Genomic DNA, 18,782 nt, shown 5'->3' with positions numbered 1-18,782 from the left:
TCATAAGTTTGATTAAGACATACGGTTTACAGAATGTTTTCTAATAAATAATAATTGAAGATCTAGTTGTTGTTTTTTTAATGACTTTTCTTTGCTAGAATTGACCTGACAATGACATTTTTTGTCAAAGACAAGCAATGACTAAAACAAAAAACTGTAAAATTGAACACTAATCCTGTCTTTGGTGTGAGTTGTCTCAACATATATTCTAGTCTATATCCTATCATGTCAATATTCGGCTTTGTCTATTAAGAATTAAACAAAGTTTGTCTTTGCCTTGCTCAAAGACTTATGGATAATAACATAACGGAACATAAAGACTTTAATTTGCAGTTCACAGATGTTCAAGCCGAACATTGATTTACCTCTTTTCCATATAGACTAACTGAAGCTTTGCATGCAAAATTGTAATGTCTAGTTCAAACATTGTATTAAAATCAGGATGAATTATTTCTCAAAAAATGTATGAAAAGCGAAGTAAGAGTGCCAGGGTAGTTCCATAGACCCTTGTGGTGTAGCATATGGTTAGGGAAGCAGGGAGCTTGGAACCATGGGATATGTTGTCATTTGTAAAGTAAACCTTCAGGTGGATGGGGAAGGCGCATTATCCCTGTTGGTGCCTGATGGAGTGCTCCCTTCCGTCTTACTGCTAACTGGAAGCGGCTCACCAGCTCCTTGCAACTTAAACTCCCCACTGCTCCCAGCTGCCCCAGTGGCAGGCGTGTCAGGATACGTGACATGCCAGCTCCAACAGCCCTTCACCAGTCTGAGAAATGCTGGTACTGTTCCAAACATAAAAACTGACTGAGAACACACACACAGCTGCCGTGAAACCTTGCACTCTCAATGCACCATGACACATGTTTTTGATTCACTCACCGGTAGATCATAGCTGCATGCATGACAGAATCTTCAGAACGTCTGTAGAAGATGGGTGAAGACTGAAGTCATATAGTAAATTCATATATATGAATAAACAAGTAATTTATATGTGTGTATATAATATATATATATACATACATATATATATATATATATATATATATATATACACTGAACAAAATTATTAAAAAAAATAGTTTTTGCCCCCATTTTTCATGAGCTGAACTCAAAGATCTAAGACTTTTTCTATGTACACAAAAGGCCTATTTCTCTCAAATATTGTTCACAAATCTGTCTAAATCAGTCAGTATCTGGTGTGGCCACTATTTGCCTCACGCAGGCATGATTATTGCACAGATGTGCCTTATGCTGTGTTCACACCAAACGTGAATAGAGCGTCAAATTCGCGTCTACCGCGTCTAGTTGGACGCTTGAACATTTTGAATCCATTAAAAGCAAAAATTTGACGCTCGTCTGAGGCTAAATCCGCTTCTTATGGGAGGGACGAGTGCTAGGCGGTTGTCTGTTTGCAAGATGGCTGATGTTGATTGAGCATTCATCGAGAGTCACCGCTCTGTATTTGCTCTGGAGAGCAGAACAGTGGTGTAGGGCCCATCGTCGCCGTACTTGGGTCCACCAGACCCTCCAAAGGCATTCCCAGTTTACCATTTGCTCCAGGAGCTGCGCCTGGATGACGGCCGCTTTCAGCGGTACTTCCGCCTGTCCCGCGCCCAGTTTGATGACCTGTTGTCCCGCATCGGAGCGAGGATCACCCTCGCCCTCACCCACCAAATCTGTAATTTATTTTTGTTCTGATGATAAATGGAGCCAGCCTACTACAAAAATTATTAAACTGTCCTGTGATTTTTTTTTTTCTCACCCAACACTGTCCAGACAGGAACTATGTTCTTACACTAAAGTATGTTGGTTGTCTTTACATTAGAATAATAATAATGTTTCATATAATCTAGATTCGATATGGAATAAATAGCATTCAATACAAAATTAATATCTCATATATTGAAATCAAGTTTTTATGTGATAAAATATTTACTTCACCACGTGACAGTAGCAAGCAGGTTGATTGATTTACCCGGCGCGAACTGACGGCAAAGTTCAGATTTTTCAACTCGGGCGTCAAACGCGTGAATGCACCAAATAAAATCATTCGCTCGTAACGCGCATATCGTGCCAGGCGTTCAATTTGCATCATTCGCGCGAACTGGATGCGCCTACCGCACCGGGCTAAATGCCTCATTCGCGCCACAGGACCTCTAGACGCACATAAACGCGTCTTTACATTGACTTAACATTGAAATCACTCGCGGCAGACGCTCTATTCGTGTTTGGTGTGAACGCACCATTAGACTGGTCACAATAGAAGGCCACTCTAAAAAGGGCAGTTTTACTGTATTTGGGGGGGGGGTCCGGGGGGGTCCAAAATTGTGTGACCATTAACCTCACACAGTGCAACACATCTCCTTTGCATAGAGTTGATCAGGTTGTTTAATGTGGCCTCTGGAATGTTAGTCCACTCCTCTTCAATGGCTGTGCAAAGTTGCTGGATATTGGCAGGACCTGGAACACGCTGTCGTATACGCCGATCCAGAGCATCCCAAACATGCTCAATAGGTGACATGTCTGGTGAGCATGCTGGCCATGCAAGAACTGGGATGTTTACAGCTTCCAGGAATTATGTAGGATGTACAGATCCTTGCAACATGGGGCCATGTATTATCATGCTGCAACATGAGGTGGTGGTCGTGGATGAATGGCACAACAATGGGCCTCAGGATCTCATCACGGTATCTCTGTGCATTCAAAATGTCATCAACAAAATGCACCTGTGTTCATTGTCCATAACATACGCCTGCCCATACCATAACCCCACCGCCACCATGGGCCACTCAATCCACAACGTTGACATCAGCAAACCGCTCACCCACACGACGCCATACACACTGTCTGCTATCTGCACTTTACAGTGAAAACGGGGATTCATCCGTGAAGAGAACACCTCTCCAGAGTGTCAGACGCCGAATGTGAGCATTTGCCCAACTCAAGTAGATTATGACGACAAACTGCATTCAGGTTGAGACCCCGATGAGGATGACTAGTATGCAGATGAGCTTTCCTGAGACGGTTTCTGACAGTTTGTGCAGAAATTCTTTGGTTATGCAAACCGATTGTTGCAGCAGCTGTCCGGGTGACTGGTCTCAGACGATCTTGGAGGTTAATATGCTGGATGTGGAGGTCATGGGCTGGTGTGGGTACGCATGGTCTGCGGTTTTGAGGCCGGTTGGATGTACTACCAAATTCTCTGAAACGCCTTTGGAGATGGCTTACGGTAGAGAAATGAAAATTCAATTCAAGGGTAACAGCTCTGGTGGACATGCCTGCAGTCAGCATGCCAATTGCATGCTCCCTCAAAACTTGCGACATCTGTGGCATTTTGCTGTGTGATGAAATTGCACATTTTAGAGTGGCCTTTTATTGTGGCCAGCCTAAGGCACACCTGTGCAATAATCATGCTGTTTTTACAAAAGTGTCTAAAACTTTTCACAGTACCGTAGCTTTGCAAGAAGGTTTCTTCAAGCGTCTTGGAGAGAACAAGTTGAACGCAGTTCTTCTGGATTTAGTCTGTCTCAGTTTTTTCTGTTTTTTAATGTAATCACAGACAGACTATATGATGGTGAGATCAGATGTCCATGTGGAGCATATACTGGCTGTTGTCAGACTCCTTGTACATACAAAAATATCAGTGGATTATTACAATTAATGGAAGAATTAATGTTTGGTAATGTAAACGGATATTTCCCACTGACACTGAAAATATTAACGTGGCTAAGACTTTTGCACAGTAGTGTGTGTATGTATATAAGAAGTCTCTTATGCTCACCAAGGTTGCATTTATTTTAAGAAACAGTAAAAACTATAATATTGTGAAATATTTGTATAGGTTTTTAATGTAGAGTTAAATAAAAAAAATAGATTGTCACATCATCGACCCAAATGCATGCCTGCAGCAATAACATTTGAACAACACAGGATGCTGCTAATGTTAGCAACTTTGTTGCATCACCTTTGCTCCATGTCTTCTATCGATTTCCAAAGTAGAGATTGTCCACAAGATCAGTGTGAATTTGAACCACTGCGTGTGTATTTGTGTGGAAGAAATGGCCGTATAATGAGGGAGGGAATCAATGCAACATGGGTTGAACACTAGTGTGGGGAGCCGTACCCCTTCTAGGCCGGCTCAATAAGAGCAAGGCTTCATCTCAATGTAGATAAAAAACAATATTGGAGGAGTCCTGATAAAAGGGTCATTGTCGCTGTGCTTTTGCCCCTAGTCTAAGTGCTACAGATATTCTTCAGATTGTTCTGATGGCCGAGTGGTCCGGGATAATCTAGCAGGGTCTTGCACAAGCCTCTCAGTGGGAGGTCTGATAGATGGCACCTCGTGGCTATAGTGCGAGTTGGCATGCATATCCTCACTTCCTCTAATAGCTTATTGAGCGAGGGGGGTCTTGTGAGGATTAGAAAGCGCTGGTTTAATGTGAAGGCTGCATGCAGTCAATAACACTCCTTCCATGATAAATCTGCCTGACATATTCCCAGAAACACTTCAGACATCAATAGGGATTTGTTTAAGAGAATATGAAAAATAAACAGCAGGCTATTATTTTCTCTGGGCCGCTGGCGCCACACTACCGTGGTATTGGATTGCAATGGAATGTGAACAGAGCTGCTGCAGACTCCGGAGGACGATGTTTGCTGCACATAGACACGACCACAACGCAGCGCGGAATGTCAGCAGAGACCGTGTCTACTAGACGATCCCCTGTAAAGGCCTTTCGACATTACAGTCACCAGCACAGGTCCTCAGCAGAGACCACAAGAACCAGACAGGTCCTCCACACAGACCCTATGGCAAGCTTCGGCTCCATACCGGCGTGATGAATCATTTATCTCTTTTCCACCAATGCTAACCAGGTGCTGGTTCTGGGCTGGTGCTTATGCCAGTTCAGTGCTGGTTCTATTCGCCAATTATCTAAGAACCAGCTCGATTTTCCACAGACTGTAGAGCCAGAGTAGGGCTATCTCCGTTGTCCTAGCAACGCTGTCGTGTCAGGACGCTAAAATGTCCCGGTTTACACCAACCACTATGAAATTGTCCCGATTGTCAGAGATTACATAGCCGACGTGGTCTAATTATAGCCCGATCACTAACTAAACCCATGTAGGAAAGACTAATAAAGGGTCCAGCGTCAAGTTTGTTTCCTCCACAGACCACGGTTGTTTTTGTTTTCCATCCATGCCCAAAGCTATGTTAACAGCTGTCCGGTGTTTTAAAAATGGCGTCCCGAAGTTTTTGTTTTCAAACGTTACAATAATCCCACCCCCAGCACCTGATGTAACCGGTTCTTATCTCTAGACCAGTGCAAAGTTGGTGCTGAGTTGGAACCTGTTTTCTTGGCCCAGAGCCAGGTTTATTTGTGTGGAAAAGCAAAGAACCGATTTGAAACTAGGCTCTGGCTCCGAACCAGCACCAGCGCTGCCTTGGTGGGAAAGGGGTAATAATGACACTGTGTTTCGTTAGTTGGCCAGAGGAGAACTGGCCCCCTGACTGAGCCTGGTCTCTCCCAAGGTTTTTTTCTCCATTTTGTCACCTGATTGAGTTTGGGTTCCTTGCCACTGTTGCCTCTGGTTTCTTTTGTTGGTGACACTTAATATTCAGCAATGTTATTGTTCTGACTGTACTGACACTGTTGTATGAGAACTGAACTGAGCTGGACGATGACATCATTTTTTGCAGAACTTTAATTCAACTTATTCAACTATAGTTAGTGTAATTTTGTTGTTTGAGCGTAAAAAAGATCTGCAAGGTTACAAAGCTCAAAGTCCACTCGAAAGGGAGATATTTTATTTAACAGAAATTTTCTGGAAACTTTTTAAGGACTACAACGAACGGCTCGTTTGGACTACAATGCACTTTTTCCAGATCTTATGAAGTCATAATGTTATACGCAAAAAAAATTGGCGAGGCCTGGTTGAGCTTCGCTAGAGAAAATGAAGAGCGTTGTCACCCCGGAAAAAGTTTGTCCTTAGGCTGACGAACGTAGAGAGGTTAAAATTTATTTGTAACACTTTTCCTGAAGATTGTTACCTCATTTGTCTGTGCGCTGCACATTTTAAGGAGTACAGCAAACAGACAAAGTTCAATGCAGGCTATATGTACAAAAGCTTCTCCTGAAAGACGTAGCCATTCCCATTTTGTCAGGACAATCTGTTCTTTATGGATCACAACTTGTAAGTATGTCTTATTATTTGTAGTTGTGTTTTCTATTAACAGTTCCAAGTATAAGTTTTATGTAGTTGCTATGATAGCTATGATGTAAATGATGGGCAAAGCTTTGCCTCCGCTAGCCTGCTTTCTAACATTACAGTATTGATTTAGTGTTTACTTTAGCTTTGTAAGCTCTTGCTTTTGTAAGACTGTTCAGCGCCCCTTAGGAAAATGATCCATGATTTTGTGATCGATAACATTGTATCTCAATGAAAATTCAAAATTTCCCCTAAAAAACATACCACACTGAAATGTCCTGTGAAATCCGTGTTTGCAAAGTCCATGCTTGAAATCTATTCAGCATGATCCTCTCGTTCGTTAACATTGTCAAAGTCTGAATCGGGCTCAAAATGGTTTGAAATTGATGCCATCATTAATATTTACATCTGAGTAGAGCTCGCGTTCATGAAGGGGTGTGACCTATCCTGAACACACGCTAAGCGCTGCCAATCACAACACACTGGGCCAGCTAACCAATCACAGCACATTTCGTATTTCAGGAGGGGGTTCATTGAAAACAACGTGTTCAACCAGACTGGGAAGAGAGGAGCAGTAATAATGTAAAATATGTGAAAAATAGTGAATTTTTTGAACAATCAAGGATGAAAACATATTCTAGTATAAAAAAAATCAAGACTTTGTAAGAGGGCATAATAGGACCACTTTAACAAAAAAGCTTCTGGTTTGTGATTTTCAGTAAACTATGAATTCAACTACATTTAGACTTGATGATGTCAAAGGGAAAGGAAAGGCATGTTCACAGTGATATTTTAATATGGGGTTGAAGAGGGAGAAGACTTCCCCCCTTTGTAATTTTTAGTTTTGAATTTTTAGTTTATAGTGTTGTGGCCCTCAAGTTGGTCTTGAAGAGTCCTTCTTTTAGGAGCCTCCTGTTTTCAGAAAATCCCTCAACATATACTCATTCTACTCTACCATAAAAACTGGTCATTCTACCCCACCACAAAAAAGATTTGTTACACCTCCTTCTCCTCTGTACGAGTCAGTTCAACTGACAGGGTTACATATATCTCTGCCATGCTTCTAATTGTGGGAACTACTGTAGCTTGTCCTTGAGAATTTTTTCACAATTCGATGTAACAGCTGTCAGCATTACTGACGACATTTCTACTGCTCACATAGAGTCTCTCTCTAAACTTCCTCCTTATAAAAATAAGCAGTTTCTCTGTGTGACCTTCAGAAACTCTCCAGAGCCAGTTTGACAGTGTATGACAATGTTTGTAGACCTTTTATGAAACACCAGTAGGCCCCAAGCTCAGACTAAATCCAAATCGCATCATATCCACCTCCACAATAGTCTGCCAAACTGGTTCTGGAGATCCTTGGAGACTCCGCTCGTCTTTATCAGTGGAGAACCACTAATCAATTCAAATGGCGGTCGGTCTCGCTGCTTCAGAAGTATAGTTTCTTCAGCCATAGGCAGAGCTAATGCTTGGATGATGAGTGTGAATCCGGGTATATATTTTTAATTTAAAATCCTTCTCGTAAAGACTTAATTTCTTTGATGTGAGCACAGTAAAACCTTAAATCCCTAATTGAGCATTAGGGATCTTATGGGTCAGTCAGAACCCACTATGAATAATGTATGACTGACAAGCACCATCAAGTTAAGTAATTTTTGATAAATGTGAATCTTTATTTAGCACTGAGAGACAATGGTTAGTTCAGACCCCTTTTCTATTGAATATGACTTTTTATTATTATTGTTGTTTCAGAGCATATTGCCTACATTTTCATTCCAAGAAATTCAGATATGATTTGAAATGTTTGAAGGGACCTACAGTATACAAGTCGCTGGAGAAACTTTTATTACTCATAGTATGATAACATTGTGACGAAATGCTAATAAATTACCAGGTCTCTATTGAGGAAGCACTGTTAAGGCCAATCTTGTCCTGGTGTCAGCGAGACATTATCAGCTTAAGTAGACTTAATTCAGAATTTACCTATAATTTGCTTTGAAAAGAGCAACATTAGCACTTTGAAATGAATCAGAGAATTATTATAAATAGAAAAATATAAATGAGCATATTTTTAACTTGACATAAGGTTTTCTATTTTATTTCATGCTTGTTGCTGTTGTTTTTATTTAATTTTAAATATTTTTATTTAATTTTAGTCTATAGTATAAAAAAAAATTAGACCAAACTAAAATAAAGACTTGCTGTGTGATATTCACTATATCCTTTCACAGGGTTCCTTTCAGTTCTTCTCTGGCTGAAGTTTTAACCTGTAGCCTTTGTGAGGCCAGCCCAGATCCTCAAACCATTAAGCACCTCTTAGCATCTCCTGTATTTTCTGTAAAGATTCACTCAACTATCCTAAAAACAAAGCTATACATATTTACTTTCCTCACATTAGTCTTGATTGGATATGACATGGCACTAATTCCTGCCTGACTTTTTTCTTCTTCTCTGAATTATGCCACAGCTCATAAGGGGAGGTTAAAGCCAAGTGACATTGCCTCCTGCTGAAAATAAAATCAAATTATGAGCATTAGCTAAGCCGCTGTAGGAGCTTATGCATCTGCTTCAGGTAAACACATGTGTCAGCTCCAGGAATGGATCTGCCACCCTCAGAATCATGAACGTCAAGCTGTGTTCTCAGTAGACTATTTATGAGACCCTGTTGACTCTTAAACCGGTGCCCTCACTTACCTCAATGTCCGTAGGCATTACCATTGGACTATTTGTGTGTGTGTGTGTGCGTTTTAATCCATCCTCTGTGACTCTTTGTGTTGCTTTTAGCTAGATGATTTAGTCCCTTCATAAGCTGAAATAATAATTTTTGTGCTGTTGCTCATTCCAGGAAGAACCATTTGTGATGGTCTCAGAAAATGTGCTTGGGAAACCTAAGAAGTACCAGGGGTTCTCAATCGACGTGCTGGACGCTCTGGCCAACTACCTTGGTTTCAAATATGAGATCTATGTGGCCCCTGATCACAAATATGGCAGCCAGCAGGCTGATGGGTCCTGGAATGGTCTTATTGGAGAACTGGTTTCTAAGGTAAGATCTAGATTGTGCAAAATCTGTCTGTCTATCTACTTTTGTCTATGACTGATTTTTTTAATTTAATTATAAATGCTGCCCAACTCTGCCCTTAAATGTGTATAGCCTACATTACATGGCTAAAACTATGTCGACACCCCTTATAATAACAAATGTGGCTATTTTAGCTGTATCCATAATCAACCAGTGAAAATGATTGAGCATATACCATTAAAATCTCATTAGACAAAAGTACTTTTTAGTAGATTGAAAACAATCTCCACATATTATATATACGAAAAAAGTGTTTCAAGTGTTAATACATTTAAAGCTCAAAGGACCATTTCAAACCCTTTTAATGGTGAAGAATTATTTTAGCGCGGTCAGCACTGCCTTTGATTTGACTAACATAATACAGTCTGGCTGAATGCTGCAGATTTATGTGCTTTCCTTTGGCTTTCTCAAACTATCTTGGGCTTTTCATTTTCCCTGGTATTCCCAAACAGTCTGCACTGCTTTGATAAAGAAGAGCACAGATTTCTTACATGTGAATGAGGGGAAAACCTCATACTGAAATGTTGTCCGCTGGCAGATAAACAAAAGGCAAATCTCACAGCAGCAAGAGGTCAGATACACATTTTCAGGGCCATTACTCCAAACATCCCGCTGCTTTCCATTCCACAGCTTTTTCAGGTCCGCGACACACCTCCATCCCTACTGCTTCCTGTGCTGAGAATATTCCTCACCACTGTTCTGCCAGGGAAACGGAAACATGAGCCACAGTGTACTGCCGCTTATCTTTATTTCCAGAGAGAAATGACAAAACACAAGGAAAATATTAAGGAGCTCTAATCCCATTGTAACTGTCTCTGTTGACACATTGGTTTCCAGCAACTTCACATTTGTGTGCTTTCATGATAGAGTTTTTTGATTTTTTGTTTGCTTTTTGTGTTCTAATCATGTAAAAAAGGCTGTTATGACATGATACTACAGGACAGGGCATTACTAAGGGAAACAACCATCACTTTACAAAATTGTTCAAAAGTTTGGGGTCAGTAAGATTTTTTTTCCTTCTTTTTTGTTGAAGAAAAAAATAACTCTATAATAATTAATAATGTTTTCGAAGAATGTGTTAAATTGATGGCTGAAGTGACAGTGAAAACTTTACATTATTACAAAAACATTCCGTTTCAAATAAATTCTAGGGATGGGCACGAGTTCTCCAGTACTAGAGTATTAGGGGTAAAGTTAGTGTAAGAGGATAGAATATAGTTTGTACAGTATAAAAATCATTACGCCCATGGAAACTTCCCGTAAACCGTGTGTGTGTGTGGACATACAGTGTATATAAATTTATATGGTACAAATACAAATTAAAACAAAGTACAAATTTTCTAAGAATTAAGAAAAAAATGAGTTTTGCCATCACATCAATACATTTAATTTTAAAATAGAAAATAAGTATTTTAAATTGTAGTAATATTTCACAATATTACTGTTTTACTTACTTTGGTACTTAAAACAAAATTATCAATCATCAGAGTTGGGTATAACGCGTTACTGTATTCTACTTACTTTTCGTGATAACGCAGTAATGTAACTCATTACATTTAAAATGTATGTAATTTGATTACAGTTACTGATGTCAATAAAATTAAGTTACTTGTGTTACAAATGTATTGTTAAGAAAAAGATGTTTAGTAAAATGCATTTCTAATCACATTTTGCCGGTTGCGTCAGTTAAATGAGCATGCGCTTTAATGAATTACCGGAGAACGCGCTTCATGAGGCACACACACACACACACACACACACACACACACATGCAAGGTCTCTCGCTCTCTCCCTCTCCGCCATGCGTGCGCTACACAGTCTGGAGCACAGTCTCTTCTGTCTCGCATGCGCTCTCTTGCTCGCTCGCTGGCTCTAGATTTCGGGAGATTTTAACTAATTTGCGGGCATCAGGGAGCCTCTATCAATATGCGGAAGACTCCCGGAACTTCCGGGAGACTTGGGATGTCTGCAATATTAAATTACGGAAAGAACTGATTTTCACTTTGTAGTGTATTCTTGTAGTTTTAATAGGTTTTCAAAGTAACTTGAAAGTAAAGTAATTAGTAATCTGATTACTTTTTACATGCAGCAATCAGTAATGCAATCAAATTACAATTTTAAAGTAGTAATTAGTAATTTGTAGTGGATTACTTTTTTTGAGTAACTTACCCAACACTGTCAATCATAAATGCATATAACCATTTCTGCTTTTCTAAGCTTTTTTTTTTACTTGGCAGTCCATGAAATTAGTAGATTTGGTCAGCTGTGAGTTAATTGTGTGTGGTGGCGTAAAATCAGGATTTAGTGATTACGTTTTGTACATGTCTTCTTCTTACACAAGTGTAGATGTGTAATTTGTTAATTCACTGATCTAACAAATCATCAATGTGTGTTAGAAGCTGAGCTCTCTAGAGTCCTGTCAGCTATGCTTGTGTAAAGAAGTGCCCATTTGTTGAAAATGTTGAACTGCTTTTTTATTTTTTGTTTGTTTGTTTTGTTTTTTGCTTTTAGATGTTTTATAAAGCCAGCACTTGACAATACGCATTTTCAATACGCAATACTATTTTCACAAAATAAGTGGTACATTTTCAAAGCTCTTAGTATTCTCCCGACAGCTCATCAAAAGGTTTTTTTTTTTTATTTGCAATTGACTTGGCACAATAGACAAATAGACAAGTGTTTCATAAATACAAAGCTTTCATGTCAAGTAATTGTAATTATAATACAGTTAACAATGGATAAATATTAAAGGCATTATGGATTTTATGTCTCTTGGGTCCTCAAATGATGACTACATTACAATACCGTAACTTTTTTTTTTCCATTCGACACCTCAAAGGGCAGTTCAAAACATGTATCTTGTATTGTTTGTTGTTAAATTACATTAGCTGATTGATGCAATTACTGAACTGAAAGAAAAATAACTAAACTATATGTTTGTGCAATGAATACTCTTTTTGAAATGGGAAAGGAGTTTTTAGGTAAGAGTTTAATCGTACATCAAAGTCTCATCTTCAAAGATCACAGACATCTTTATTCTTTATATGACCCCTTTAATTTTGGCATAATTCATCAAAAAGTTAGTTCACTAGCTTTTCATTAGGTGTACCATAAGTATTCTAATGCTGCATCTTTTCTGTTCTCATTGTAGGTATTCTCTATTGTGAAAGTGTCATTTGTCAGGCTCTTGTTATAAAGCAGGCAGTCTGGTACTACCAAGTTTCTAGGTCAAGACAATCAGAGGAGCACTTGTTGTGTGGATTAACATTTGTGAAGTGATCCGGGCGCGGGATGCTTCTCTAACCCTGCTCAAATACAGAGGTCCTGAAGGTGGCCAGGCGGGTTAATGGGAGTCAGACAGGTGACTCTGGCTCTCGCCCTATGATAATGACATGCCTTTGTTCTGCCAATGGTAATGTCTCTTGACAGGAACTCTCTGAGGCTCCAGAGGTCTCATCTAATCCCAGCGCTGCTGTGCGCACCTAGTCACAATAATTTCCAGAACTGCCAAAAAAGAACACAAATTAGATGTTGTTTAGCATTTAAAAGCCTTAGAAACAATTTTAGTTTTTGGCAGCAGACAGTGTTACCTCAGGATTCACTAGAGGAAGTTTATTTATTTATATTGTGATTGGGGACAATGAGGAGTGCTGTGCATTTGAACATTTAAAAATTCCACATATTGTAAATTATTGTCTGTCACTAAGCTGTTTTTTTTGTTGTTGTTGTTTTTTAATATGGGATAGTAAATGGACAGTTTTAATTATGTCTTGGGGTCCGGTACCTTCTGGTCGTTTTATTTTCTACTGAAAAAGAAATAGAGAGAGACGGAAACGGAAAAACATTTATGAAATGTAAAAACAAGAAAAGTGAGATTATGCTTTAATATTTGTTTTGCATGTGTGGACTGCCCTGAAACGTGAATCAAATGAATCGGACTACAGTAACACAATTTATGCTACTGAAGTTTAAATCAAAGGCTATATTAAAGCATTCATATCACAAGGAAATAAAATTTTGCTTGATTATGTGATAAAAGCGTTGTTATATGAAAGTACTGTACATAGTACAACACTATTCTTTCGCATCTCAAAATGTTCTTTCTTGGGAGATTTATTGAAACTAAGCTGCAAAAAGATCTTTCAGACTTCGACAGGTTGCTGACATCAGACACGTATAATATAATATTTAAAGTGGTCTTATTTCACATTTGAACTTGTTGCATCACATTTTTTTTTCATGTTATCCATTTTGATTAAATAATGGTTTACAAATATTTTTAAAAAAAATTTTAATGTGTGCTGTCAAAATTAATGTGTATTATTTGGATTTGTGAAAACCCTGTTAAATGTCAAAACCTGCAATAAAAAAACACATTCGCGCATGAGATACAGTTTTTCAGTTTAACGCGTTAAAAATATTTAACGCAATTAAAGCATCAATTTTTTTCCCGTCATCCTTTGGCTAACGTTACATAGAGCCAAAAAAGCTCTATGTAACGTTAGCCTTTGGCTAACGTTACATAGAGCCGTTACATGGAGTTACATTAAGTTACATTATCCCCCCCCCCCAAAAAAAGAGTACGCGTCTGTGAATCTCCTATCTGTGTGACACACACACTCTTCCACACAGAAAGCCGCTTCAGACAGCGCTTGAATGGAAAAGAAAAAACACAATTATGCAAAATGCCAGTTTTGTCGAGTATCCTCTCAAGCAAAGTCTTAAATTAGTTAAATGAAGCCTTAAATGAACGTAAAGAGTTTTGAGAAAATGGGGGGCATGTCAGATCTGCGTCATGTGCGCCATGTCTTAAAGTGACAGCAGCCCAATAAACCTGCTGCTGTCTGTCATTAAGGATAATCAAAGAAAAAGAGAAAATCACTCACTGCTCTCGACTTAATAACCTTTTCAGCTTTAATAAGGATTAATCTGTATTTAATTTATAATTTATCCAGTGAAGACTGTGAAGAAACGAGAGTTCGCTTCAATTAAAAGTTATATTATCTTTTATATAAGCCTAATAAATGTTAAAATTGATAGCTTTCAATTACACTGTAATCCTGAATGACTATAATAAATGGCTAAAAAACATTTTCATATACATTAGTAGCAGTATTTTAACTGTGATACTGGCTTCATTTTCTATAAAAAGTAAGATATTTAAGATATAGGCTACTGTCTTTTAAGTTTAAATGTGAAATTACTACAAAACATACAAAAACATATAAAACTTAAAAAAATATTATGTTATATTATGATTGTTAATCATAATGGTTTCTCTTTGAAATTCAGCTCTAATTTAAACTTTTTTTTAGAGTTTGCATTGCTCTATGTCCAATATTTGTCTTGTCGTATGCTATAAGCGTGATACACATATGAACCTGTTCTTTGCACGATCTGGTATAAATAAGTCAGTTTTCTGTGTGTCTTTTTGTTGGGCAGAGAGCAGATGTAGGTCTGTCAGCCCTGACCATCACCCCTGAGCGGGAGAGCGTGGTAGACTTCACCACACGCTACATGGACTACTCCGTCGGTGTGTTGCTGAGGAAGGCGGAGAGGACAGTGGATATGTTTGCATGCCTGGCCCCCTTCGACCTGTCTCTGTGGGCATGTATAGCCGGCACAGTGCTGCTTGTGGGCACTCTGGTGTATCTCCTCAACTGGTTGAACCCTCCCAGACTGCCGATGGGCTCGGTCTCCTCCACGACCCTCTACAACTCCATGTGGTTTGTCTACGGATCCTTCGTTCAGCAGGGTGAGTATGTGCGTGAGCGTGTGATATGCTTTGTGCTGGAAGAAGAAAGGATATTCAAGAGCGAGAAAAAGTAGAGATATCGAGAACAGCAGGGCAGAAAGATAATTTTAAGTGCTCACTTTCTGTTTAAAGTGTGTCTTAGTGTAGTGCTAGATGTGTGTGCGAGCTAGATGTGTTTTGTGCACCAAAGATTATATGTGACAAAGGGAGAAAATTATAAAGATAGAGAGAGTCAAGGGAAAGTGAAAAAATGATATGCAAATCATATCTGCACTTTCTGGTTTTCTTTCAAATTTTTAAAGGGTCAAGGCTGTTTTTTGGACAAAAGAATAAAAAAAAATCTAAATCTGTGAGCAGGAAAAGGCAGGGGTAATCTTCAGAAAAGGGAAACAAGCAAAAAAAAAGAGTGAGTAAAAAAGATAGTGTGTAAGAAAAGAGGAATACTGCGTCAGTCACTATGAGGGGTTTGTATCCTCAACATGTTGAGCGAACATCAATTGATATCATTAATTACCAGCAATATTTTGACATGTTTTGCTACAGACTGCTTGTGAAGGCCAATTACAGTTTTACGGCTGTGACATTTGCTGTCACAATGTGAAATGTAGCTTCTGAGAGAAAGTCCTAAATATAGCTAACCATTTGTATACACTTTTCTAAACCCCAGCAGATTCCATTGTAGATTTTCTTTCCCATTTGAAGGGAAATTAACTTGCAGTATAAACTTTACTGTTTGTAGTTCCTCTGTGACTTGAAATGCAGTATCTAGAAGCGACAGTATCTACAGAATGAAAGTTTGGTTCTCCGTAGGACAGAATATTTTTTTGTGATTATTGTCTTTTTAGGGAAATTTGGACTTAATTCTGAAAGCGGTGTTTAAAGAACAATAATTTTCATAACCCTCATGATGTTTCAAACCTGTATGACTTGCTTTCTTCCTTGAAACACACACACACACACACACACACACACACACACACACACACACACACACACACACACACACACACACACACACACACAAAATGCAGTGGAAATCAATAGAAGCCAAAAATGTTTGGTTATCAACATTCTTTAAAATATCTTCTTCTTTTTATGCAAGTTGCCAAAAGTTAGTGCCAGTCTGCAGATTTTGGCCTGCTACAGTTGACAGATTTCAGAGAAAATCGTGTCGTTTATGATGGGCACAGAGTCCGAATTTTTTTTATTTATTTTTTTATCTTTAGACTATGTTTCCATCCAGTTGGAGCATAACAAACATGCATGTGATTTTTAGGTGAATTTAGAACATAATTGTTTAATTATCATGCGTCACCTAGCAACAAAGCTCATGTTTTGAGTTTGTTGTATACAGAGCAACTTTAAAGTATAGTATTATGTGACCTTCAGTTTTTTAGTGTATGATGCCCAGTTTTGCATAAATGTAAATATAAGCATCTCTGTTTTTTTTTCTGTGATATATACTGCAGTTTCACCAGATGACTTAAATAGCTCTATTCAGAAAGAATGAATCATTATAGAATAATTGGGATGATTTTGTAGGTGAGTGAATCTGCATAAAAGAAAATAAAGAAATTACAAGAAATAAACAGTGCTTTAGCTTGTTTTTTCAGGTAAGTCTAACAGTATTCAGTTACAGAAATGTAATAATCAAATGTAAAATAACACTGAATAGTATTTACTGTATAAATAAAAAAGAATTAATCTTTGTTAAGCTACAAAAGTGATTTTCTCTTTGTATTTTGTTGTTTAATTAACATTAATGACACAGACAGCTGCAGGAATATTAGTCTGCTGTCGCTTTAAGAGCTAATGTATGGATCCAATATAATGATACACATTCATTTTCTTTCTCAATTGTTTACATTCACATAAGCCGGCATAAGACGGCGGCTATTCAGTATGGAAATACACACAGACAATGACACGCCCCTACTGCATGCTAGAATCTCCGAAAAACAAGCCGATTTCAACCTCAAAATGTACGCTTTTGAATATACCAATACTGTTATCTCAAACATGGAGAGGCTTCTTCATGATCTCAACTAACAGATTCTGCAAAAAAGCGGAAATCACCAATTTTGGAAAAAAACGCTTGTTTCTCATTTTGCTCGCAAGTTGTGCTGCCGACTTGTGTCACTGCTTTCCGTGACGGGTCACATATGTGACTGTGTTTACAAGGATACTCGCCGAGATGGGCATTTTTAAATAATTTTGAGTGTATGTGTTCGTTCAAGCACAAATAGAGGCGGAAATTAATGTAATTTGTAGTTCTACGGGGCTCTGTGTCCACACACAGAAAACAGCGTGCGGGTTCCAAATTGGGTTTTGTTTTGAGGCTTCTTGAGCTTAAATGGTTTAAAATCGATTGAATGTTTAAACTGACAGGCTCTACAACAAGTGCAAATGATAAACTTCCAATTAGGGTTGGGAACCGAAAATCGGTTCTTATCCAGACCAGAACCGTTAGTGTTTTTTGAAAAATACCGGAACCGTGCGAAATTTCGGTTTCGAAAATGGTTCTGGTGCGTTGTGTGAGCGAAGTGCTGGGAGCTTATCCTTTAATAGCGACGTCTCACCTCATGAATATTAAAATAGTAATGAATGCACTGGCCCTCGCGTTACTCATATGCGTTTTGCGTCAGATTGACACGCAGTCTGGCATCTAACAACCAGACCAAGTCAGTGTACGGTCTGTGGACCAGATGTCATTGGTCTGCGTTTAGCACAAACCTGTTACTAGTCCGTGAACAAGTCTAGTGGCCTGCAGTCAGCATAAACCAGCTCCCAGTCTGTGTCCCAGCCCAGCAGTTTGCAGTCAGCACATTCCCGTTACCAGTCTGTGGACCAGCCCAGTGATCTGCAGTCAGCACAAACTTGCAGTCTAGCATTCAACAACCAGCCTAAGTCAGTTCACAATCTGTGGACTAGTCTGACATCCAACAACCAGCCCAAGTCAGCTCACGGTCTGTGGACCAGTCTGGCATTTAACAACCAGTTTATGCCAGCTCATAATCAGCAGACCAGTCTAGTATCCAACAACCATCCCAAGTCAGCTCATAATCTGTGGTCCAGTCTGGCATCCAACAACTAGCCCAAGCCAGCTTACAAGCCGTGGACCAGTCTGGCATTCAACAACCAGCTTAAGCCAGCTCACAGTTTGTGGACCAGATCTCATTGGTCTGCGTTTAGCACAAACCTGTTACTAGTCTGTGGACAAGTCTAGTGGCCTGCAGTCAGCATAAACCAGCTCCCAGTCTGTGTCCCCGCCCAGCAGTTTGCAGTCAGCAACTTCCCGTTACCAGTCTGTGGACCAGCCCAGTGATCTGCAGTCAGCACAAACGTGTTACCAGTCTGTGTTCCGGCCCAGCAGTCTGCAGTCAGCACAATCCCGTTATCAGTCTGTGGTCTAACCCAGTGGTCTACAGTTAGCACAAGCCTGTTATCAGTCTATGTCTAGGCAATCCCGATTCCAGGTCATGTTTAAGCCAGAGCAGCATTGTGGGAAACGAAGAAAAAGAAGTGTTATGTGTATCAATTTGTATATGGTACTTTAACTCCCCATGCCCTTATAAGGATCTAGGATCTTACCAAAACATGGTGAAAGGTTATGGTAGGACAACAGTTAAAGGTACTGATTATAAATGTAATCCGAATATAACATATTGTGTATGTACTTAAAAAAAGATATAACAGTTTCTGTAATATAAAAATAAAAATAAAATAAATAAAAAAATA

General features: G+C 39.0%; 1 protein-coding gene across 2 annotated transcripts in view; it reads left to right on the top strand.

Annotated features, from left to right (window-relative positions):
- Positions 1 to 18,782, top strand: part of grid2 (glutamate receptor, ionotropic, delta 2) — a 475,449-nt gene that overhangs the window by 366,284 nt on the left and 90,383 nt on the right. For both annotated transcript variants that reach the window (XM_077223320.1, XM_077223321.1), the window contains exons 10-11: positions 9,056 to 9,253; positions 14,732 to 15,044. In XM_077223320.1, coding sequence (XP_077079435.1) covers positions 9,056 to 9,253; positions 14,732 to 15,044 — 511 coding nt within the window. The remainder of the gene's footprint in view (positions 1 to 9,055; positions 9,254 to 14,731; positions 15,045 to 18,782) is intronic.

The sequence above is a fragment of the Siphateles boraxobius genome, unplaced genomic scaffold (genome assembly GCF_051911475.1).
Source record: "Siphateles boraxobius isolate OS27281-9 unplaced genomic scaffold, OSU_SipBor_1 9, whole genome shotgun sequence".
In the NCBI taxonomy this organism is placed as follows: Eukaryota; Metazoa; Chordata; class Actinopteri; order Cypriniformes; family Leuciscidae; genus Siphateles; species Siphateles boraxobius.
This window is presented reverse-complemented; position numbering and strand designations above follow the sequence as displayed.